Source organism: Garra rufa, chromosome 17, assembly GCF_049309525.1.
Source record: "Garra rufa chromosome 17, GarRuf1.0, whole genome shotgun sequence".
NCBI classification, from domain to species: domain Eukaryota; kingdom Metazoa; phylum Chordata; class Actinopteri; order Cypriniformes; family Cyprinidae; genus Garra; species Garra rufa.
The window spans coordinates 3,448,592-3,474,713 of record NC_133377.1 but is presented as its reverse complement, the minus strand read 5'-3'; the positions used below and the strand labels follow the sequence as shown (position 1 = coordinate 3,474,713).

General features: G+C 37.2%; 1 protein-coding gene across 6 annotated transcripts in view; it reads right to left on the bottom strand.

The window, feature by feature from the left end:
* elmo1 (engulfment and cell motility 1 (ced-12 homolog, C. elegans)) overlaps positions 1–26,122 on the bottom strand; it is a 130,599-nt gene that overhangs the window by 16,189 nt on the left and 88,288 nt on the right. For 5 of the 6 annotated variants that reach the window (XM_073821551.1, XM_073821554.1, XM_073821553.1 and 2 more), the window contains one exon: positions 10,860–10,996. In XM_073821551.1, the coding sequence (XP_073677652.1) occupies positions 10,860–10,996 (137 nt within the window). Of the gene's footprint in view, positions 1–6,790; positions 7,039–10,859; positions 10,997–26,122 lie in introns of those variants that run through there. The other variant, XM_073821555.1, reaches the window with a different exon arrangement.

The following is a 26,122-nucleotide window of genomic DNA, read 5'->3' as shown; positions in this document are numbered from 1 at the left end:
CTCGGATTTCATCAAAAATATCTTAACTTGTGTTCTGAACATGAACAAAGGTCTTACGTGTTTGAAACTACATGAGGTTGAGTAATTAATGACAGAATTTTCATTTTTCATCTCAACACAATGCTCATGCATTGAAATACTCTTGCCCATAGATGTCTGCCTGGCCTGTGTGTACACAGAATAATCATTTAAAATGCAAAAACTGCCATTACATATCAGCATACAGTGGTCCACTAGTTGGTTTACCAACACTTTTTTTGCAGCTACAGCAGTTTGCTCACCTCCCTCGTCCAGACAGCCAATCAGAACTCTGCCTCCAATCAGGGCAGCGAGATTTATCACTCCTGTCTAATTTTAATTACAACTTCGCACAGCTATCCATCATAAATTCACATGTATGCCTCTCTGTTTTTCACACCAGCACATAATTAATAGTCATATTTATTTCCTACCTGTAATTATGCAAAGGCCGTTACTCAGACACATCAGAAGAGTTTTTTATTGATTTAGGAAGATGAATCACATTTAAGTTTATGAGCAGCTTTGCTGTAAACAAAGCCTGGGAAAGGATGATCTTTATTTCTGATCCTGACATTTTGTACTTAATTTGACGCATAATATACACAGGAACTGCTGTATTAGAACATCCTGCGAACAGCGGCAATAGCCACAGAATTGTCTCAGCAGACTTGCCAAATTCTTTACTCTAAACCAATACTAACCGGACACAATGTATCTGGTCACATCAGAACAGACGCAACTAAATCAATCAAAATCCACTCAGTAGTAGAAAAAGCAAATAATGTAATTCATAAATATTGAGCAAATTTACATTATTGAAAACACATACTGAGTGTCTGATGCAATCTTTGTAATGGAATACACTTGTCAGCTCACACTGAGTTCACAGTTTTAACAATCATGTTTATTTCTGTCATGACAATTCTCGGAAAAGTTTAGAATGGTAATGGATATGACAATGTCAATGTATTTGGTCTTGCTGGAATAGATCTGCTAATGAATAATGAATTGCTGCTGCTGTTGGTGGTTATTGCTGTAGTTGTAGATTATTGCTGCTGCAATCAAGTACAGGAATTTGCTACTGCCAAAGCATATGGCGATACAGTGCTCTGAGTATTTAAGACATACTGCTGCTGCACAAATAGCATAAAATATCTATACAGGTGGAGCTGGGGAAGGTGGAGGGTTTCAGAAAGGCGATAATGCCCAAGTGAATGCTACCAGCCATTTAAACGTAAGTCTGCAAGCTCATTGGTTGCGTACACAACAAGAACCAATCAGCTTGTACCAAGTCGTAAAACTCTGTGATATTATCAATTACATTAAAGACCCATCAGCCTGCGCCATCTAAAGTTTCAAGGCAGAACTAGGCATTTAATTTAAATTAAATTATTCATAGTCACTGTTGGTATGACTAAAAAGGTCACAAAACATGTTATTCAAACACATATTAGACCCTTTTAACACCAAAAAAAGCCAACCTGGTCTCATGGTCTCAAGATACGAAATACGTACCAAAAAGTACATACCAACATAGTTTAGAACAGAAATGAATACTAAAAATGAGAGGAGAAAATTCCCCCTGTTCTGGGGAAGAAAACCAAACACTCGTATAAGCATCATCCAGTGGACATTTTACATCGAATATGTCAGGAACAGAGGTGGGTTACATTTATTTCGTTACATTTACTTGAGTAAATTTTTGGGGTAACTAGTACTTTTTGAGTATATTTAAAGATACTCAAGTACATTTATAGTGAAAAAACGTTACTTTTACTTTGCTATATTTGATGGCGTTCCTCCATTACTGTCCTCAGAAACGTGTCGTTGGAATTATCTGATAAAACCTGATAAAACAGCATTAATAATGCTTTGTGTACAGCCGTTACTAGGGAAACTGTAATATTTCAGCGCTCCTAAAGCGCCCCCTCCTGACAGAGAATGAATTTTTCATTTCCAATACATTTTTCTCAGCTGTTTATGGTCAAATGATTGCAATTATCGACCCATATTTGTATGCAGCAAACACAGAGTTGTAAATATAAAAAGTTAAGGTGCCTTCTAAAAATCTAAACAAGTACAGTAATATTTATGTTTTATATAAATATAATAAATTATATACTCAATTTATCCCTTTTAATGTTATAAAGGATGAAATGCCATAGTGTAACATTTTGTTTTTGTGTGAAACTGTATCTGAATTTTAAATCATGCCATTTTATGGCTTAATATTCTACTTTACATTGTCCAATCCCATTACTGTTTATTTTACTTTTGCAGATCTTAAAAAGGGTTATGAATTGCTTTAAATTAATATTTAAAAATTCTGCAGATACACTAAATGAAATAAAATTACTTCCTTGATATTTGTTTATATTTGTGTATTAAAAACATTTTTGATTAGACTCCTATCTGATTTTCTATATTTAAAAAAAAGGTATTTTTTTATTTGGGCTAGTTAAATTAATTTTCGGGCTACCAAAATCTGAAGAGTACCTGCCCGAAGGGCTACCAGAAATGTAGAAATTTTGCGAGCCCTGTATATATATATATGTATGTGTGTGAGAGGTGTGTGGAAGCCTTCCAAACAGTTTGAAATTCAGGGTTTTCACTTCATATCAATCAGATCAGAAGTAACTAGTAACTAGCTACTTGAGTACTTTTTCCATCGAATACTTTTTTACTCTTACTCAAGTAATTATTAAGATTGTTACTTTTACTCTTACTTGAGTAAATATTTCCATAAGTACTTGTACTTTTACTTGAGTACAGATTTTGGGTACTCTACCCACCTCTGGTCAGGAAACATACATGGCGGTATGCATTTCACGTCTTGCGAAAAAGTTCCCACAGGTACGTTTACCTATTATCACTGCAGAAATAGAAAGTGTCTAAATAGAATTACATTGCTTGTTGTGTATCTAAAATTGTGTCTGGTTATGACAAAAACTCTGATTAACATGGAAAAGATAGCTTTTATCATGAGTCGGAATGTCACGCCTGGTTAGAGCACTGTGTTAGGATCAAACTCAAAACCTTCCTATTGGAACAGTTCTTCAAAGTCAAAGCTGCCTAATTAGCTCAGGAAGTCACATCAACTCGTGAATCTTTGCCACAACTGCAAGAGTTGATAATCATCATTTACCCAAATAGTGTTTACATGATAAACTTCCAAACCTCAAATGGAAAGAAACATAAAACAAATTTACAACAGAGGCTAGAAAGCATATCTTGCACGTGTCTCTGTCATCCTTCTTCACATTCATTTTGCTTGTTATGGTCTGTGGACCCAATGGGGCAATCAGGCACAAAAAGGAAAAGGGACATTTATCCATTGCACAATTGACATGCTAATTATGCAGTTTCCTCCCCCTTAACGATTTCTATAACAGTTAATAATGATTCACATCAAAGAAATGGGCATTACTTCAAAGAAAACAAATAGATAACATTAATGGAAAAATCATTTGCTGGAAACACCGACCGCAAAGACCATGTGATGAATTTAGAAGCAGTACAGTCTGGAGTCATTTTTTCATAAACACTGAGAGTAAGCCTATGAATAACAAGTGGAGTAGACAAGGATGAAACACCTGTGTATGCATATGCATGCCAAGAGAGAGGCCCGCAGTCTTGCATGCAATGGGATGCTACGGTTAGACTCAGCTCAAAGACAAATGGATGAAAAATTAAAAAGATGAAGCAAATTTAATGTTAAACCTGGGCAGGTATACATTGGGTTGTGGGTTGCTGGATTCTCATTGAGGTGCTGGGAGGCTTGGCCTGGCACCTACCGGTGTAATAGGATATTGAGTGTCTGTGCTTGACCACACATCTGTTAGGCTGCCTTTTTAAAATACTAGTACATTCTCACATAATGCTCAGTGTTTAAGCGTGCATCCTTAAGTGTGTAGCCACCAATATTTATCACAGCATAGAGAATGGCCACACAGATGCAGAGAAAGCCACTTGCGCAAACATAGGCATAGCCACAGTCTAGACACACAAATGCTCTCTGACAAGGAAACATTTCATAACAAGTCTTTGAAAAGCATCCCAAAAATTTCCCAGGTCCTGGAGTACCCTACAGCAGGTGGCACTCAACCCTCTTGGGATTCAGCCACACATCCACTCCGTTGACAGGAGAAGACAGGAGTAACTCTTTCACTGAGGGCCAGCATGAAGCATGCTGAAAGCGTGCAATCCATTAAGGTCACTTAAGGTCTCAGGAGACTCAGCACATAGTGTAGAGTAGCGCTGGATTTGTGTGTGAGAAAGAAAAACACAAAGACAGAAAGAATTAAAGGATAGACTCGAAAGGAAAGGAAAGAGAGGAAAATAGGAATGAGAAAGGAAAGAAAGAATGGGTGTATAAAGGGAAGAGAAGACAAGGAGGAAAGGAATGGAAGAAAGAAATGAAAAGGGGGAAGGAGGAAAGAGAAAGAAGAAGGATAGGAAGAATAGATGTAAAAAGGGAAGAGAAAACAAGGAAAGGAAAGGAGTGAAGGAAGAATGGATGTAAAAAGGGAAGAGAAAACAAGGAAAGGAAAGGAGTGAAGGAAGAATGGATGTAAAAAGGGAAAGACAATGAGGAAAAGGAAAGGAAAAGAAGCAAAGGAAGTAATGAAGGATAGGAAGAAAGAAAGGGAAAAGAGGAAAGAGGGATTAAAGAACGATAGGAGGAATGGATGTAAAAAAGGAACAGAAGACAAGGAAAGGAAAAGAGTAAATGTAGGAAGTAATAAAGAAAGACAGGAAGAAATTAAAAAGGGAATAAAGAATAGGAAGAATGAATGTAAGAAGGAAAGGAAAGAAAGTAATGAATAAGGATAGGAAGAAAGAAAAATGGAAGGAAGGAAAGAAGGAATGAAGAACAGAAGAATGGATGTAAGAAGGGAAGAGAAGATGGAGAAGAAAGGTAATGAAGTAATGAAGAAGGATAGGAAGAAAAAAGGGAAATGAAGAAAGAAGGGAAAGAGGGAATAAAGAAGGGTAGGATGAATGGATGTAGGAGAGAAGAGAAAACAAGAAGGAAAGGAAGTAATGAATAAGAATAGAAAGAAAGAAAAATGGAAGGAAGGAAAGAAATAAGGAATGAAGAATAGAAGAATGGATATAAGAAGGGAAGAGAAGATGGAAAAGAAAGGTAATGAAGTAATGAAGAAGTATAGGAAGAAAAATGGAAAGGAAGAAAGAAGGGAAAGAGGGAATAAACAAGGGTAGGATGAATGGATGTAGGAGAGAAGAGAAAACAAGAAGGAAAGGAAAGGAGAGAAAATGAAAGGAGAGAAAAGGAAAGGAAAGGAAAGGAAAGAAGAGGAAAGGAAAAGAAAGGAAGATAGGAAATGGGAAAGAAAGAAGAGAAAGAGAGAATAAAGAAGGATAGGAAGAATGGATGTAAGAAGGAAAGAAAAGACAGAGGAAAGGGAAGGAAGTATAGGAAAAAAGGAAGGGGAAGGAGGAAAGAAGGAATGAGGAAAGGATAGGAAGAATGGATGTAAAAAGGGAAGAGAAGACAAGGATCAGAAGAAGATCAAGGAAAGGAAATAATGAACAAGTATAGGACGAAAAAAGGGGAAGGAGGAAATAGGGAATGGAGAAGGATAGGAAGAATGGATGTAAAAAGGAAGAGAAGACAAGGATGAGAAAAAGGAAAGGAAGTGAAGGAAATAATGAAGAAGTATAGTAAGAAAGGAAGAAAAAAGAAAAAAGGGGAGGAAAAAGAGGAAAGAGGGAATGAAGAAGGATAGGAAGAATGGATGTAAAAAGGGAAGAGAAGACAAGGATGAGAAAAAGAGAAAGGAAAGGAAGTGAAGGAAGTAATGAAGAAGTATAGTAAGAAAGGAAGAAAAAAGAAAAAGGGGAAGGTGGAAAAATGGGAAAGAGGGAATGAAGAAGGGAAGAGAATACAAGGATGAAAATAATAGATAGGAAGGGAAGGAAGTAATGAAGAAGGATAAGAATAATTCTGAAAAATTAGGAAGGAAGAAATAAGGAATATGAAAAGAAGAAGAGGAAAAAAAAGAATAAAAAAAGGAAAGGATGGGGGGGAAGTAGGGAATTATGGACCGGAGGCTTGGGTGCGGATGCTGAGTACGACCAAACAAAACCTCGAGACATTATTCACTTTATGAGATCTTGCAGATTTATGCTTTGAAAAAAAAAAGCTGCCTGCGATATTACCGTAATCAATCAACGTTAGGCGCTAGCTGACAGCCCATCACTGAATTCAAAAGTGCGGGGAGATATTTATTGTCTTTTTGATCATCCACAAAAGGTCAATCCTGTGAACACTGATCCAACAAAGAATGCACAAAGGACAAGGCCAAATACAAAAGAGATTAACCTCGATACAAGCTTTCCCTGTAAAAACAGTAGGGAAAAAAACAAACAAACATGTTGATCTTCCTACACGTGGGATGCATGCACAAATAATGCAAACTTAACGAACAGCCACACAGCAACGAGAGCGACTGGAGGTCAATGTTCAAGGACCGATGGAGAAACGACACATTAAAGCGCTCATTCATAATAAGTACCCAAGGAGGGGCTGGGCTACGGCGAAGAGCGCAGGTTGGAGCGCTCGCTCTGGATCGCTTCCTCTTTAATCGCTAGCTGAAATCTGCCTCTAACCTGATTACTACAAGCAGCTTCACACAAAGCCTGCCCCATCTGTGCGCCTGTTCCATCTCTCGCTTCCCGTCAACATCCAGGCAAATTTGCAAACGCCCCTTCATCATTTTCTTTCAGTCTCTTCAGCCGTACTCACATGCCATTGTCACCTCCATGTTCGCTCCACGCTGGTCCAACCCAGTGTAGCAGAGATGAACCCTGACCAGGTGCAGGGACAATCGGATGGCCAGAAGGATGACAAACAGTGGTGGCAGATGGTTCCCGGGTTGTTTTAAATGTGTGTGCGCAGATAAAAACAGACCAAGCTTTAGCCAAGGGTTGCTTTCGTCTGGCCGTTCATGCCCATCAGCACTCTAAAGTCTGAAAGCATCTCCAAGCAGCTCAGTTTATGTCCATTTCAGCGCTTAAGCCTGATTGGCCAGATGCCACAGTTGCTTCAGCCAATGGCGTTCCGGCAGTGCAGATCACGTGGTTTGTATACAAGGCAGGGCGTCTGAAGAGGGAAAGATTGGAAGGGGGAGGGGTGGGGGTAGTGCTAGCTTAAACAGAGTCACTACATCACTACTACTGCGCTTGGATGCACCGAAGTGGCCATTTTAAGTCAGGTGTCGTAGCTGCCTTCGTCAGAGCTGATTGGGTGGAGAAGACAGCTGTTTATGAACCAAAACACACACGCACACAATAGCTGGTCTATGTTGGCGTGGCGAAGCGGGAGCAGGAGTAATTAGAATGTGGTTGCCATGGAAACAGGCAAACCACTGCCCGTCAGATTTTTTTTTCCGCCCCTGGAGCATCGGCGAGAGCAGACCTGCCTCCTGCTTCTCGTCTCCACACCTCACACACACATACAGATGGACAGACAATATTTACAGAATGTGACAGGCCTTTCATGAAGAGAGAGAGAGACAGTGGGGGAGGAGAAAAAATAGCATGTGCGTGAAAAAAAAAATTAGATGCAAGGGTGCTGAGGTGCAGTCGTCTGAAAACAGTGGAGGTCCATCAATGCTGTATGGTGACAGTGATGCCTCATAAAACGTCTGTCTGACTGGACCCAAAATGGAGGGCTTGACAAAAGACAACAACTTGCATGTCAGACATTGCTGAAAGACACAATAACATCTACAGAACAGGGGTGCCAGAACCCACAGTCAGATGTGTGTGAGGCAAATTCATAGCACAAAAATAAAACAACGCCAATATTACAAAAGTCTAGAAATCACTTGTTTTTCTAAAGAAACATTGTCCAACAGCGTCTCTCTCGCCTCCCCTGAGCCCATTGAGTTTTAATAGACCTCCTAAAGTGTGCCGTGAGATTGGTGGGGGGTAATTGAGAATGAAAGCAGGAAAGTCAAGTGAGAGGAGGCTATGCCTCTATCGCGATATGATTGGATATGACGGTTTATGTTCAGCTGTGATTGGTTCTTGCAATAAATGCAGCCTCTTGTGTTCATGTGTAAAATGTAAACAACTCACACATTTAGATATTTTCTCAAGATTTCAGTGGTGTTTGGGCTCTCAAGAGCGACCCCTAGTGTCGTATCATTCGACACAACGTCAAACTTTGTTATGTCAAAATAAGACTTAAAATGGCATGAAAACATGATCTTTGGGAGTTTTTAGTGAGTAAAAATCAGTTTGGTGAAATTTAAAGTAAAGTATCTCAGTGTCTGTGACCAATATTTACAGAGCTTTGATGACTGGTGATCCAAAAAATGCTAAAAGGTTTAAAAGAATAGCTGAAGATAAGTTCAAAAATAAAATATCTTGTTTACCTTGAGTTATTATTATTTTAATAAATGTAAAATACTTCAAAAAACTAACAAGGAGATTCATACTTAACTTTAATAAACAGAATATTGATTACACTGTTGATGTAAAAATATAAAATTAATTTTATTTTATTTATTTTTTTACTTTTTCTGATAGTGTACGTAATGCATATTTAACCAAGAAAATGTGACTGGGACATACATTTACATTTGATTAAAAAATATTTAAAACCATTTTTCTCTATACATTATTCTTCACTTAATACATTAATAGATTTTTAATGTCTCTTCTGCTCATCAAGTCTGTATTTATTTAATCCACGATTTTAAAATATTTTTACTATTTAAAATATCTATTTGAATATAAAATTTCTATTTGAATATATTTTAAAATGTTATTTATTCCTGTGATTTCAACGCTGAATTTTTAGCATCATTACTTCAGTCACATGATTATTTATTATTATTATTATTATTATTATTATTACTACGTTTAAAAAACAAAAGTCATTTTTTGAGGTTTCTTTGATAAACAAAGTTCAGAAGTTCTGAAATAGAAATCTTCTGTAACATTATAAATGTCTTCATCATCACCTTTGATCAATTTAAAGCATTCTTGCTAAATAAAAGTATTAATTTTCCCTGATGCCTTGGTATAGCGTATAATGTTACAAAAGATTTTTATGTCAGATAAATCTTTGGATCTTTCTATTTACCAAAGAATCCTGAAAAAAATACTGTTTCAAATACATAATTCAAACTGTTTTAAATATCATAATAAAAAATAACAATAATTATAATAATACAATGTTTGTTGAACAGCAAATCAGCATATTAGAATGATTTCTGAAGGATCAAGTAATGATGCTGAAAATGCAGCTTTGATGACAGGAATAAAGTAAATTTTAAAATATATTCAAATAAAAAGCAGTTATTTTAAATAGTAAAAATACCGTTCAAAAACTTTTGACTGGTAGTTTATATATACATATATATTTTTTAAAAACAATTGTATAATAAAATAAAAGCAAATGTTAAAACGGCTTCAAGCCATGCTTTAGGAGCTCAACAAGAAAAAGCTCAAGGGTGGCAAAAAAGATGCTGCCTCCTACATTTTCTTTTAGGGGAAAGGACTGCTGTACTCGCCTCCTCTGAGAAAACTTGTTGAAATAATTATATATTATTATAAAACTGGAGCGATAAGGTATTATAAAGTTTATCCTTCTTTATTAGAAGTGAGTATTTTATAGCATTAAAGGCTTAAAGAGTTATTTACTTACTCTGGAAGGATATAAGACCAACATGTAATTACAGTAACAACTGCCTCCTAAAACTTTAAGATACTATACAAAGCTAAAGTTAAGTCAGCTTGAGAAGGCGACATCTGAGCAATGAAACAGAGTTATTACTCTTTAAGTCTGTATTAAGCTCCCACACAACGGTGGGTGGAAAGGTGCATCTAATCTTCTTCAATCAGGATCATGTCCACACACGACTCATGGATGTTGAGATTTAGGTGCTACGCTAATTTTTTCTCTGAAGAAAGTGATGATCTTATTATTCCATGCATGTCAGAATTGGTTATGTGAATTTTTATTTAGAGATCCACTGCTTTGTATTCTCCCAACTGCCAAAATCTCAACCTTCTTGCTACCATCAAAAGAACCTGAAACGAATCAATCTGCAGACAGCAACGCCAGTAAAGTTAAAGACAAAGACTTCTTCCATGTGTGCACACTGCCAGAAAACTGTCAGAAAGAAAGAATCGGAAGTTCTGATCAGCAGATTAAACAGTAGTTTTATCTCTATATTCAGCAAGCCTATTTATAAAGAGGCAGGAATACAGACGAGGGGCAAAACCGAGCAGGTTTTCTCAGATGTGCTGCTCATATAAGAAAACAAAGGATGATGAATTTAATCACAGTGTCCAGAGAGACACGCTCCAGGGAGATATTTTAAAAATGAGTTTTCATGTCCATGAATCTTAATTAAGTTCAAATATACAGCTATACGCGAGATGGTATTTTATCCTATGCTACAACTTGGGGACAAGTTTGCCTTGTGATTATCATAATTACACAAACAACAGCCTAGCAAATCTCATCCGCCTCTTTTACTTTTTTTGCAGAGAGCCTGGAACTATCATTTTCACCAGCAAATGACTAACTTCAACGAGTCCTGCCTTTCCAAGTAGTGTGAAATAGAACTCAGCTTGATTGGCAGATAAACTATTTAACATCATTCGACAGACCTGCCACTGCATCGTAACATTTTCTTTCTTCAACTCTTCAAGTATATATATTGCTATGATTGCAAAACTGGTACCAAATTTTAAGTATACTAATTTTGACTGCTGAAATTTTATATAATTTCAACCCATATTGGATGACCAAGAAGATGTGTGGGGAAGATATCAATCAAAATAGTTGCTCTTACCTTATTGAAGTCTTCAGAAGTGGCTCTCATCTCTTTCCATGTTTTGTTGAGAAGCTGGATACAGATGCAAAAGAACTCCTCAAACGAGCGGTCGTGGGTGAAAAACATCGGGTGGAAGTCATGGCAGTTTTCGCTGGCTGTGAACAAACAAATGAGTCAAATTGAGTGTTTATATTATCAAATGTTGCACACCAATCCACCTGAGGAAAGTTCATTTAGCAGGTAAAGCAGCAATATCCATATCTCATGACAAAACTGCACCCTATATTGATGTGAATCAGCATTGGAGAACTTCTGATTCTCCAACTGGGACTTTGAGCATGAACTTTTAAGGAGGCTCACGTGTCTGCTTTCTTTGCCAGCTTCAGCCCTCACGTGGGCTTCTCATGCATTGACACATCAGATATGGCTGGGAACGAATGGTGCTACCTCACGATGCATCTCTCTGAAAGAGCCTTTTGGCAGAGCAGACGATTATTCTCAAGCAAGAGAAGCATGCGCTTGGCTCTCAGGACACCTACACATTTGAAGTGAATGTGAACAGTTGGTTAAAAATGGCATTTTTGATAGCTGTTTTCTCTCACTGCATTCCCCTGCCAGCCAGTCACTGGTCTTAATTCAGAAATACAAAGAGAAGGAAAAAAACCTTCAGAGATTCTCAAGAACTTCTTCCGTTCCCTACAAAAAAATGAATAATATCATGCTGTACTAGTTTGCGGTGAATTATACTTGTGACTCTAGAGTCTTGATTCTGGAGATCTCTTAAGATCACATACTGTAAACGTGGCCCTTCTCTGGATTTCATTACTTCTTCATTACATCTTGGTCCAGTCTGGGTTTCATTACATTTTGGTCCAGTCTGGGTTTTAAAAATTTTCACCCAAAAATGAAAATTCTGTCATTAATTACTCACCCTCATGTCGCTCCAAACCTGTAAGAAATTTGTTCATCTTTGTAACAAAAATTAAGATATTTTTGATTAAATCTGACAGCCTTCTGACCCTGCATAGACAGCAACACAACTGACACGTTCATGACCCAGAAAGGTAATAAGGACATTGATAAAATAGTCTATGTGACATCAGTGGTTCAAACATACGATGTCATTTTAGTGCCACGTTAAAAATAAGAAAAAAAATCTAAAATTACGAGATGAAAGTCGTAATATATTCAGAATAAAATCAAAATATTTTGACAATAAAGTCGAAATGTTTGGAGAATAAAGTCAAAATTACAAAAATGAAATAGTAGCAATTAAAGTTATAATATTTTGACAGTATATTCTGGCCTATTGCGCATGCAAATGGCCTGGATTGGGAGAACCATGAGAAGTTGCCACTGGAATTTATTTGAATATATGTGGGATTATTAGCAGACGTCATACCATGTGTTATACTCGCAGGGTAAGTATGCTTGGAAATAATATTTCACGTCTTCGATTGCATTCATTAGGCCTATTTGTAGTGTGCCAGCCATCCAATAATAGCAATAAGCTTTGTGCTTTTGGTACTTTTAATATAAAACAAAGGCTCAGCTTTCAAAATCTGTCAGTTTTATAGTGAAATACAAACAATGTGTCTTGCAATAATGTGTTTTTTTGCCACATTAAAGAGTGTGAAAAACATATTGTTTTGCATTTCGATATCAACAGATTTTGAAAGCTGAGACTTTGAAATATCTCCCAGTGCTCCGAATCTGGGCCATTTGTATGCGCAATAGGCTAGAATATACTCTCAAAATATTATAACTTTAATCTCACTTCTACTTTATTCTCGTAATATTTCTACTTTATTCTCAAAATATTATGAGTTTAATTTTGTAATCTCAGATTTTTTTTTTTTTTTTTAGCGTGGCATTAAAACGCGCCATACAAATGTAATGTAATGAAGCTATGGGAATACTTTTTGTGCGCAAAGAAAACAAAATTACATTCTGTAGTTGTGTTGCTGTCAGGTTTCATCAAAAATATCTTTACTTGTGTTCTAAAGATGAACAGAGGTCTTACGAGTTTTGAACAACATGAGGATGAGTAATTAATGACAGAATTTTCATTTTTGGGTGAACTATCCCTTTAAAACGGGCTGCTGTTGAACGTTGCAGAACATACATTCTAGCTGGCATTTGACTGTAGTCTTTGAGGAGTGTTCAAGTGGCCCGAATGCAGGCAACATGAAGCGATACTATAACTAGCTTTCATCGACACTAGTTCTTTAATGTCAGCTTCCTCTCTAGGTCTTTACAGTCTCAGGTCTGGATCTTCCCAGACTTTCTCGAAAAAATATTCTGTGAACACTTGACTTACAACTGTTAGCACACTTTTGAAACTTTCTTCCTTGTAGAGAAACTCACTTTATTCTCTTTTTGTTCATTTTGTCTCATGGTGTCCCATATTTTGTCCTTTTCTGAGCAGTTCTGAAACTTCCTGTCTACAGTAAATTGCTTTGTTGTATCTCTCATGTTTAAGTCGCTTTGAATAAAAGCATGTGTTAAATGAATACATGTAAATGGATCTGGGTCTCATTTTACAGTCAATAAATTCTGCATTTCTCTTTTTAAATTCATTAAAATGGTTCTCTGGCTGACGACTCTCAGGCAGTCTGAGTTTTAGCTGGTAGGATAGTGGCTGGGTCTTGGAGAGTCTGGTCTTGACTCCTACTAGGCTTACGAGCACATAAAATGTTACATACGTAGAGATGGCATATAGATGGATGAGATGTTGGCTGATTACCCTCATACGAATGATAAGAGAGGGGCTCTCTCTTCATCTCAGCACTTCATAAATGATCCTCAAAGATTTCCCCCCCTGGGATATTACCAAAGCAGGATTACGGAATGAGAGCTCTGTGATGATCTATCGTGCGAGATTAGTGCTTTATAAAAAAGCTTGAATCAAATCAGAATGGCTGCGTGGGAAATTAAAGTCTGGGTGATCGCTATAAAAACTGAAGGTGCCATTATTGTGTTCATAAACAGCAGCAGTCAAGGTGAAAATGAAACTCGGGCTTTCACCCTGAGGCAGCAGCTCGCACCTGTGTGTGTGTCAGCTATGCTGCCTTAATACAAACACTACTCGAGTGGAATGGTTGCTTTGAATGAGAGCCACTGTTTGAGGTTCTCATTTAGGGGAATTGAAGCCTCAGAGTACCGTCAAAGCCCCTGCAGAGGGCCAGTAATTGCATTGGCTAGGTAGAAATTGAAACTTCACGGTATAATGAATGATGCCTGAAGGGGCACTGGGGCTTTCATTGAGTGTGACGTCATGTGACCGGTCAATCTTAGACTCGATCCACGAAACCCGCCCAAGTCATAGGCCCTGGCCCGTTGGGATGGCTCCAACGGATTCATTGTAATGGCATTTGGTTTAAGCCAACAACTATATCCATTGCCACCTGTAAGCTCTTTCAGTAGCTAAGTTTCCTTCTCCTTCAGAAGTCAGAGGAGATCAAGGGTGTGCTGAGGGGAGGGCAGCACTATCAGCTCCCACTTGCTGAGGAATGAAATGTCAGAGTCACTTTGGCTCTCACCTAAGCCCTGAGCTCACAGGTTTGGACAGTATTAACAGTCTGACGCAACTCCATAACTCTAGCTGGCAGTCATGCTCAATGCAGAATCTCATTAAACCGGAATGTTCTCTCATATTGTAACTAAAGGTTCCTCAAAGATCTTCCTGACCTTTTATCTTCAAAGCTGTGCACAATCCTGCCCTATTTGTCTAGAAGTCAGGGGACTTTCTGCAAATATATATCCAAGGAGGCAATTAACCCCTGGTAGTAGTTGTTTGAACTCTTACAAAAATATGTAGTAGAAAACCCATGAAAGATTTATGTTATTTAAAAAATATTTTAGACTATGAGAGTGCTATTATTTTGATGATGTCAAATGGTCTTTGTGGTAATAAAGTACATCTCTCCTATTATTCATCGACCTCAAATATGGCTTTTCATCTGAAAGATGTATGTAGTAACTTTACAATGATGCTCAATCTAATGTTAACCTAGAAAAAAGTTTGGAAGCTGAATATTAGCACGCTCACTGCATGACAGATGGAGGCGCAGGTGTGGTCACTTGCTCATATCGAATCTATAAAGAGAGTACATTTATTTGTGCGCACTCGGAATAACAACGAAACGTTGTGCTTTTGTAAAATAATTAAAGCAGACAAGATGCACTTTCTGCCGTCTCTGTGAACTTGAGCGCAAAACTCCGAAACTCTGCGTATACTTGTATTACAGACATTAAAAATCTATCTATCTATAAAGAGTGCAATGTCTAGTTTCAAATGAACCAATTTAAATGGAAAACAAATATTCTCAGATTATGTAATCCATATCCACTACTGCAGAGATCATGAGTCAGAGTCGCCGACTTCATATCTTAAGATAAAAACAAAGAAAGCACTGGTTTATCAACAAATTATTAAAAAGTTAATGCAGTCTCCTTGCTGTTTTTCTAAGTGATTAAGCGCTCATTAGGATATGTAGGCAAAAAAAGGCTCATTATTGGTTTATTAATAAACGTGCGACTAATAGTCGACTAATGCTTAAATAAAACGACTACTAGTCGACCAGAAAAATCTTTAGAAGAGGGCAGCCCTACACAACTCAGTAAATAAAATACTGATACGATGCCACATTGTGCAGCTTTTGGTTGCAATTTTCATTTGAAGGGCAAAAAGTCTGAAGAGGCGATGCAAGTCTTCACTGCTTTTATTAGTGATAAGAAGAGGAAAAAAAGAATGGGAAGATGCCTGTGGATGAATAAAACTTCCTAAAGACGTTTTTGTTCTCTCCACTTTAGCCCTGATGCCTTTGAGACTTTAAGTAGACCACAGCCACTGACAGAGCTTACAAATGGCAGAGACAAGAAACGCTACATACCATCCTGGCAGGATGTAAACATGATGACGCTTGTCACGACACCGAAGGCACTGAAGGAGTTTTTCAGCGTGGATTTCACATGATATCAGGGGTGTTTGGACTCCTTGTGAGTAAAAAACATAGTACGGCATTTGGTTTAAGCCAACACCTATATCCATTGCCACCTGTAAGCTCTTTCAGTAGCTATGGTCATCAAATCAGTATTTTATTTTCCGAGCTGTGTTGTGATTAAATAGCAACAGGTAGTGCCAATAGCTCATGGAGTGCAACCATTTGAAGTCCTCGAAATAATGGCACCCCCCCATAGTCCAAAATATGTATGAAACGATATTGATTTTTCAAATAAAATAAATCTTTAATGGGTTTTCTTCCACACATTTCAGTAAGAGACATATTATGTTTATGTTATAATAAGCCATACAAGTCTTAATACTTGGAATTCCCTTTAACACATTATTGCAGTCGTATAGCATTTGCAAGGTTATTGGTCCAAAAATGGCAGAATTCAGTGACATATTTCCATGGATGCTGCACCCTTGAGATGCATGGGAATGTTTGTGCAGCTATTATAGCCCTTCTACCCATTATGTCCACATTCACAAGAGCGATTACATCATATAACATCATTTTACCATGACTGACACATAACTAAGGAGGCAGAGATATTATGTGCATGGTGTGAGTATTAACATGGGCTTTATGCCCTGAGGCTAACAACCACAGCACAGTGCAAAGCTGCAGTGTAAATAGCATACAATTCAACATGTCAACTGGTTAGTTGGGCAAGCAGAAGGCTTGTCAGAAACGCGTTTTTACACAACAGATGAAATGAGGCAGCGCATGACCTTTAATCCGACAGCATGTCTGACCTCCTGTACTCCTACGAGCCCGCTGTGAATCAGCATCATACCAGCATTCAATGCAGAACAAGTTATAACTCCTCTCATGCCTTTTTCCATATAATTGTGTGAAAATATTCTTCAACACTTGTCAGTGCATAATAGGCCTGTCAATCAATTGATTTTACAATTGACCGTACAAAAGTAGCTTTAGAAGTCAATATAGATAGTGTTACTTTCTTTAATTTCATTGAATATTGTCAAAGCAATCGATACAGGATGTGAAATGTTTTCAAGACGGACTGAGACAAACTCTTCATTATAAGGACGATTCAACGTCATTCAGGGATTGTTTATAGAGAAATGATGTAACAGAGTGGCCATCTGCTGATGCCTCAAGGCAAATGACGAGCCACAAAGTGGAGAAATGAATCAACCACAACAGGCCAGCAAAGAAGACACATCCACATCCAGCCACTTCATACAAGTTGCATGAGGTAGACTGAACTCTGAGCAGCTTGATTGAACAATGGCTCATCTTTGAGAATCTGGATCTAGCAATCAATCCTTTAGAGCAGGGCTATTCAATTGGCGGCCCGCGGGCCGAATGCGGCCCGTCAATCATCTTCGTCCGGCCCGAGGGATCGGCAGGTGGCTTGAATGGTTTTTGCACTAATTAGTTTGTCCACTAGGCGGCGGGCCAGCCAAAAAAGAAAAGCATGAGAGCCAAGAACAACAACAATCTACCGGAGATCGCAACATCAATTGACGGCAGATTTGACAAGTGCTTGTAGGGCTCCAGACTGCGACCAAATGGTCGCATTTTTTCTGCCGGTGCGACTAAATTTTGTGAGCGGTCGCAATGGCCCGACCACCACGGTATTCAACTCATAAGCGCTGCTATTTCTGTTTAATATTAGAAACATTAAAACGGCAGACGATGCGAAAGAGAAACCAAAGCGCGGCACGTTTGAGCTGCGCAGCGCGGACCGTAACGCAAACACACTTGTCCAAACTCAGAACAGCCTCGGGAACCAAAGTTGATTTCGCGACACTTATTGCACACTGCTGCGAGATCCAGTGAAAAGTGTTTGAATTCGCTCAGAATGAATTAAGGTAGCTGAAGTGAAAGATCAGTGAGAATCATTCAAATTCTGCTCAGAATTCTGTTATAAACAGCGCTGATGTAGGCTATGTCAGACAACCAGAAGTCACACCAACTTAAGCAAAGTCGAATGTTATTATTTATTTCAGGGTTTGCAACCTTTTGAGAGAGAAATTCAAGCACTTTTCAATGACTTTCAAGCATTTTGCACAACCATTTTAAGCACTTTAAAGCTCTCATGATCCAATTTGAATGTTATCTTGATGGCCAAAATATACTTTGTGGTAAACAAACACTTATATCAACTTAAAAACTATAATAAATATATAAATAACAATTATAACCAGTATATGGCAATAATAATCTGTATATTTTATGCATATACAATTTATAGTTTATGTGAAGATTGTTTTAAAATCACCTAAATTAAAAGCTGCTATATATTTCAGAGCCTATTAAATGTTGGGCTTTCAATTCTACTAAAATGTTGAATGGACATAATTAATATGTAAAACTGAGAGAAATTTCATTTAATAGAGACACCAGTAGCAATATTGATATCAATACTTCATTAATAATAGGCTACTTGGTAAAAAGATGCTATTAAACACATATTTAAAAATACTTTGTTATTTATACCTTAATTTGGAGGTTCATTGTGAAATTATGACAGAATAAATATATAAATATGGGATTATTAATGATTAGTTACAAAAAATGTGTGATTTTTTATTAATTTTTTAATTGATTGACAGACAGCACCTTAACCTTTTATAGATGTTGGTGTTGGTTATTTTTGTTCATTTTAGTGAATCTACATTTCAATGTAATTGTATAGGCCCCCTAGAAAAAGATCGGGATGGCCCCCATCCCCTTGGCCCGCTTAAAATTTCCAGTTCGATAATCCGGCCCTCATATGGATCTAATTGAATAGCCCTGCTTTAGAGCACAGGCTTTGCAAAGTCTGGGTGGTCTTCAAAGAAGATACGTGATTTTTTCACATACTAGGAATCTGCTCAGGAATTTTACCCATATGTCCACATCCTGGTGCATATGTAAGAAGGTTATAGGATTGTAACACTGACAGATGCATTGGCCACCCCTGTGTATCTCCACATTTGACATGATCATGTCACTTCCTGAAGATCTGCCACAGATAATTATGGAAGACAAGAAGACAAACAGTTGCATCTTAAGGGAGGAAAACAACAAACTAAACAAGCGAGTACAAGGCTTAAAGCCCCAAGGATGACATTCAAACATCACACAGAGAACAATGAGACGCCAAGGCGAGATGACAGCTGCGAGAGGTCATCTTCGAGGCAAGAACTGTGATGAACTGACGAATTTACAGTGATAAATGCAACCCTGGTTCATCAAGACAGGGAGAATGAAATAATCATTGCCATTAGACAAAGTGCACCCTATGACATCTCCTAAAGGAAATTAAGCTGAGAAAAAAACATAAGCCATATTACAACTGGTCCTAAAGGAGTAGCGCATCCAAAAAAGTACTAGCATTCGACTTTTCAGAAGACTTGGAGTTCATTTTTAAGGTGCTAAGTTTAGGTCCAATTCCATTGTGATTTCATGGAAAAAGGTGCATTCTTTAAAATGTTTCTTGAAGAAAGCAAACATTAAATCAAAGAAAGATTAAATCATCTTCAAGCAAATGTTCAACAATCTCAGACTGAGTGAGAGAATTGGAGTTCATGGAGAAATACTTCTCGAGGCAGGTTTGCCGACATGATGTAAACAACTGACGATACATGGCAGATGAGACAGCTGCCAATCTGTTCACTTGTCTCATACTCAGACGTCAATTCACAAGCTATCATAACTCACTTCAATCCACCAACTATAATACAAAGGTTAGCTATAATACATATGTCAATCCAGTAATTACCATAAATGGATGTCAATCTACAAACTATCATACACAGACTATTGATTTCCTTTGTAGACAAACTGGATTAGTATCCATTTAATTACACACAAACACCACAGAATCTGTCTTGTTGTGTAATATAAACACAGCAGATGTTCTACTGGACCTGAACCTCTGTGTGTGTTTGAATGTGGGTGAGTTGCTGACAGCAGCTGCATCTGTTCACTCATCTATTTTGCATGAGAAAACTTGACCACACCAATGGCACAGCTGTCTCATCTTTTTTTTTATTCATTTTTGATCATTTCTTCTATCCTGAAAAGACCTTCCAGGAGTCTGATATTTTGTACAGCATTCAGAAATGAACCGACAGTTTCATTTTACAAACAGCATTTCTTCTGTGGAAAACACATAAGAAGATATTTTGAAGATATATGTGTTTTGTTTCTGTCCGTATGATTAAGTGAAGAGGGCCCAATATTGTTTTGAACCCTGCTGACTTGGTGTATGGACAACTCAATAAAAATGATTTTAAAAAACATATTTAAGTTAACTTCAACCAAAGTTAAGGAGCTGGAGTTCAGTTTCTTTAGGTAAGAAACTAAAGAAAAGCTTCATTGTCCCTTTCACATTAAATTGTATTAAAATTAATGTCAAAGGTACATTACAATTAAAGTGTCCTCCACTAATATTGGCACCCTTGGTAAATAATCAAAGATGGCTGTGAAAATAAATCTGCATATTAAATATGCGTAAGTAAAACAATGGAAAGTGGTTGGAGATTCACATTATGAAATAAATGTTTTTCTCTAGTTCACGTTGGCCACAATTATTGGCACCCAATTATTGCAATGTCCTTTTCCCAAAATAACAGCTCTGAGTTTTCTCCAATAATGCCTGATGAGTTTGGAGAATATCGGACAAGAGATCAGAGATAATTCCTTTATACAGAATATCTCCAGGTCCTTCAGATTCCCAGCTCCATGATGGTACTATTGAGTTCAGTTTAGGAAACTGGGAGAGCCAAGGCAGAAGCTTCATTTTGTTCTCAGTGACATGATGTTTGTTTGGAACGTTTGAAGGTCCAATTGAGTCTGACAACTGAATATGCTGGGCTTTGTTTTTGGGTGAGCAAGGAGGATTTTTCTTAAATGTGGTAATGTAGGGGATGTTTGTTATTTATTTTTTAAGTCTTTCTGATCCCAAGACTCAACTTATCTCTGCAATTCTCCAGCTGTGATCCTTGGAGATTTTGATACAGCAAGAGAGAAGACATTGATGACATGCTTTTCATTTATTTGGCAAAAACAGGAGAATGTGCTATCTCTACAGGAATTTATGTGCCTTTTTAGCACATAAAGATTGAACTGAACAATTAACTTGCATTTATCAAACTGCCAACTTCAGTGTAGCTCTTACAAAAATTGTATCTTTTAAAAGAAAAAGAGAGGAAATCTTTAAGCTCTGTCTTTTAAACAAGTGATTGGTTGGTTCATGTCACATGACCTGCGGTGCGCTTGCGGCATTCTGAAAAGTTGAGATGTTTTTATCTCGATGCGGCGCGGACGCGCCTGGAAAAAACGAGCGCGTCGCGACCTCGTCGCTTCCATTATGAGCGCGCATACAGCGCGTCTACATTTGAAATAGCGAACTTGAGCGCGCGAAAGACGCTACATGTGAACGGCCCCTTATACGACGCTGGCGCATCCTCCTTCCTTATCTCTCCCACTTGCCATTTCTACACGTGACAAAACCTGCAGCACTCCACTTTTACTGTCTGTATGTCCACACACACCTCTTATTTCGCGCAAAAAGGACACTCACTACGTGCACAAGGCTACATTGCGCATGTGCTGAACCGTGTGATGCACACACGCTCCGAACCGAGACAAGCGAACCGAACGGTTCGGATGTTTTTTCATGTACCGTGCCACCCCTAATGTTTAGTTGATCGGAACTTCTTAATTATTGCCCTGATGGTGAAAATAAGGATTTTCAATGCTTTAGCTCTATTCTTACAGCCACTTTTTTATTTTGTAAAGTTCAACAATCTTGTTCTGCACATCAGAACTATTCTTTGGTTTTACTCCTTGTGATGGATGATTAATTGTGTTCCTCATATTTATAATCCTGTGGAACAAGAAGCCATAGCTGGACAGTTTCATGCTCCTAGTCACTCTGGTGTGCTAAAAAAAAAAAAAAAAAAAAGGTAAAATAGGAATAGGAATATACTTAAGAGATTTTACTCATATGAATTTCTAGTGGTGCCAATAATTGTGGACAACATGCATTGGAGTAAAATATTTATTTCATGAGTTCAGTTACTTCAATAAAAGGTTTGAATTTTGTGAATATTTTGAATGAAAGATCAAAAAGATAAACGCCACATTTGCTCATTTACCAAGGGTGCCAATATTAGTGAACATCAAAACTAAGTAAGTAAATTCAGTGATATGGTACTGATATGCTTTTTATTGATATACTTTAATAATGTGTATGCTAAAAAAGGGCAACATGCAATGCAGAAGCCCTACCTTTTCACAAAATGGTCCTCAACCTCAAAATGGTTCAAGACCTCTTTTTAACCTGCTATTTTCAACTTCAACTCTCGACTTTAACTAGACAAAATACTACATGTAAGTGGTTCTTTTGAACCTCTTTGAGCTGCTAATGGGACCTTCTAATCTGAATCAGCCGCAGGGATCACTTCAAAGGCAGTGTACATTTCCATTTAACTCAACTTGGCTCTCTAGCGTCCATCGTCCTCTCCACGTAATTGCCCGCACAGTGTGTATTTTTGTCAGCATTTGTGCATTGTGCAATGAGTGGTCTTATTACCGAGCACAGCTGAAGAGAAACTGAGGTACTTCAATAGTAGAGCCTGTCAATACCAACATCCATATCCACTAACTTCTGAACAGAGGAGAAAACGAGCCTAAGCGAGTACTGAAGCAGAAAATGTTCCTAGGAGAACATTTCCCCCTAAACAAATACACTTCAGTGGTTAACAAGACATGTGGGAGAGACATGTCAACGTGCAGAAAGCAGCACTTTTTACCCATTGTATATTATTTTTCCACTGCATTTCGGTAGCAACTAGAGCAAACAGAGCAGCATTCTGGTTTCATCCACAGACTCAAAGTTGATCCCTCAGGCATTACACAGGCTTGCCCAGGCATGGCGCCATGTGCCCGTCTTAAAAGTGTGCCAAATCTCAGTAGGGAGCTCATGATGGAGCAGCAGGGATGTCAAAAAACATCATCCGAGAGGTGTGAGATAATGTGGACAGTTACAGTCTATTCCTGATGCTGTTAACCCACAGAATTGTCTGTGTGGAGCTGAATATCTCTGATGCTCATGGGATTATTAATGAAATCAAACTTCATGAACGTCAAGGTGAACTGCGACATGCTCACTGTGATAGTCTTACAAATTATAACACAAACCAAGGCCAGAATTTACAGTCCATTCATATGTGGATTGTTTTAAATTGTTAAAATTATTTTACACAATTCATAAATACCTATATCTCTTAAAAGTTTGGGGGTGGTAACATATATACATACTTTTTTTTTTTATTAATTTTCAACATGCATTAAATTGACCAAATGTGACAGTAAAGACATTTATAATGTTACAGAATATTTAGTTTTTAAATAAATGTGTTGTTTTGATCTTTCTATTCAACAACAAAAAAAATGGTTTCCAAAAAAATATATTAAAATAATATAAATAAATCATTTTTAAGCTCCAAATTAGCATATTAAAATGATTTCTGAAGGATCATGTGACACTGAAGGCTGGAGTAATGATGCTGAAAATTCAGCTTTGACATCACAGGAATAAATTACATTTTAATATATTAAAATTGATTTAATTAATTTTTGTTAAAAAAAAAAAAAAAAAAAAGATAAATGCAACCTCAGTGAGCACAAGAGACTTTAAGAAACATTCAAAAAATACCCACCAATTTACCAAATTTTAAACGGTAGTGTAAATAGATAATTTAAGATCATTATTATTTTTTTCTCATATACTCTTTTAGCTTTAGATAAATGTTAAAAGTAGTTTTTAGTAGGAATGCACCAAAAATTCAGGGCCGAAAACTAAAATTCTGGATGCATTTGGCCAAAAACCGAAACCAAAAATGCTTTGTAATACTTATTATTTTATTAAACACTTAAAAAGTAAAAAGTAACTCAATAATTTTAATGATACTGAGTTTTAAAAACCCAAGTCAATAAAATAACCACTTTCATTGAAAGTAACACAAATTGGACAGAAAATATATTCATATTAAATATCAATATATTATTTTTATTTAGTTCTATGCAAGAGAATCAGGTATTACTTTTTTTTTTTAATAATTTTCCAAATAATGTACAAATAATGTCCTACAAAGCTATTATTATCTCTTTTGGGCGAAAACCAAAAATGCCATTTTGGGCTGATAATTTTCAGCAGTCTACATTTCAATGTATCCCTACTTTTTAGGGCATTTGCTTAAATGTGTCAACATGTCTGGATCTTTGTGAGATGTTTATTCACAAAGTCGACAGATGCACAGGTTTTCAAATTATATGCTTTTTCACACAGACACATCCGTAATACACGTGCTTACATGATCATTTCACCTCTGTAGCTGGCCAAAAAATACACAGTACTGAGCCATCATTAATATGTAAGTTCAGTCATGAGGTGTACACTCACCACTCTGTTCCCCTGTAAAAGTGCAATAACACCATAAATCCATAAGCAAGGACATTTCTGCCTGTAGCCATTTTGATTCTCCTCATAAATATTAGATACGCCTTTTTAAAGACTGAAATAGGAAGCCATTGCATGGCGCCTGACCACCACAGATTCCATTAAAGCTTTTGCAGGAAAAACATGGACGGCTATAAAACTTTTAGCGCTTCTCTGAGAGGAGGTGAAGCAGGGACACCTGGATTCCTCACAAATAATTCATGACTGCTGACGAAAGTAGCGGTCGAATAGAAACTTTGTGCCATAGCTAGATAAAACATATTTAAATGTTATGTGGGATATGCCATTAAAAATCTATCACTGGTAGGGGCAAATTGACAGGGTATTGAGAGATGGCTCAGACAGAATTGTTTGCCTGCAACAGGGTACCGTATCAGCATAATTAAGGGGAAATGATGGCCTAAAAGCTAAAACAAGTGTTGGGAAACTCTAATTAACATAAAATGAGCAATCATCTGCGACACTGCTGCGCTCTCCAGAGCTTTCACAGGTGTGACAGGGTTCCTCCTGGATTGGCAAGCACACAATCTGGCATAAATAGAGTCTGAGATATCTCCAGGCCATGTCTGTCTATTTGTAGTAGATACCAAATTAGAAGAGTATGGTGTATAGGGTGGCATATGCAGTTGAGGTCAAAAGTTTACATACATCTTGCGAAATCTGCAAAATGTTAATTATTTTACCAAAATGCATGTTAGTTTTTTTTTTTATTTAGTACTGACCTGAATAAGATATTTCACATAAAAGACATTTGCATATACATCCACAAGAGAAAATATTAGTTTAATGTTAAATGACCCAGTTTAAAACTGTTGTTACCTGAATCATCCACAGCTTTTTTTTTTTTTTTGGTTTAGTGATAGTTGTTCATGAGTCCCTTGTTTGTCCTGAACAGTTAAACTGCCCGCTGTTCTTCAGAAAAATCCTTCAGGTCTCATAAATTCTTTGGATTTACATTTTTGTGTATTTGAACCCTTTCCAACAATGACTGTATGATTTTGAGATCCATCTTTTCACACTGAGGACAACTGAGGGACTCATATGCAACTATTACAGAAGGTTCAAACGCTCACTGATGCTTTGCTTTTTATTTTATTTTTTGAAGATCAGGGTAAATTTGACTTATTTTGTCTTCTGGGAAGCATGTAAGTATATTCTGTAGCTCCTAAAGGGCAGTACTAAATGAAATTTAAGCAAAATAAGAAAAATTTACAAATCTTCATTCTGTTCAAAAGTTTTCACCCCCGGCTGTTAATGTATTGTTTTTTTTCTTCTGGAGCATCGGTGAGCATTTGAGCCTTCTGTAATAGCTATGTATGAGTCCCTCAGTTGTCCTCAGTGTGAAAAGATGGATCTCATACAGTCAGAAACCATACAGTCATTGTTGGAAAGAGTTCAAATACACAAAAGTAATGAAAAACCAAAGAATTTGTGGGACCTGAAAGATTTTTCTGAAGAACAGCAGGCAGTTTAACTGTTCAGGACAAACAAGAGAGTCATGAACAACGATCACTAAACAAAAAAAAGAAAATGGCAACACAATATTAAGAATCAAGTGTATGTAAACTTTTGAACAGGGTAATTTTTATAAATTCAACTATTATTTTCTCTTGTGGACTATAAATGTCTTTTATGTGAATTATCTTATTCAGGTCAGTACTAAATAAAAATTAACATGCATTTTGTATGATCTCTCTTACCTTGGTAAAATAATTAACATTTTGCATGTGTATGCAAACTTTTGACCTCAACTGTAGGTCAAATGTGCCATTTTAAGGGTCGCAAAC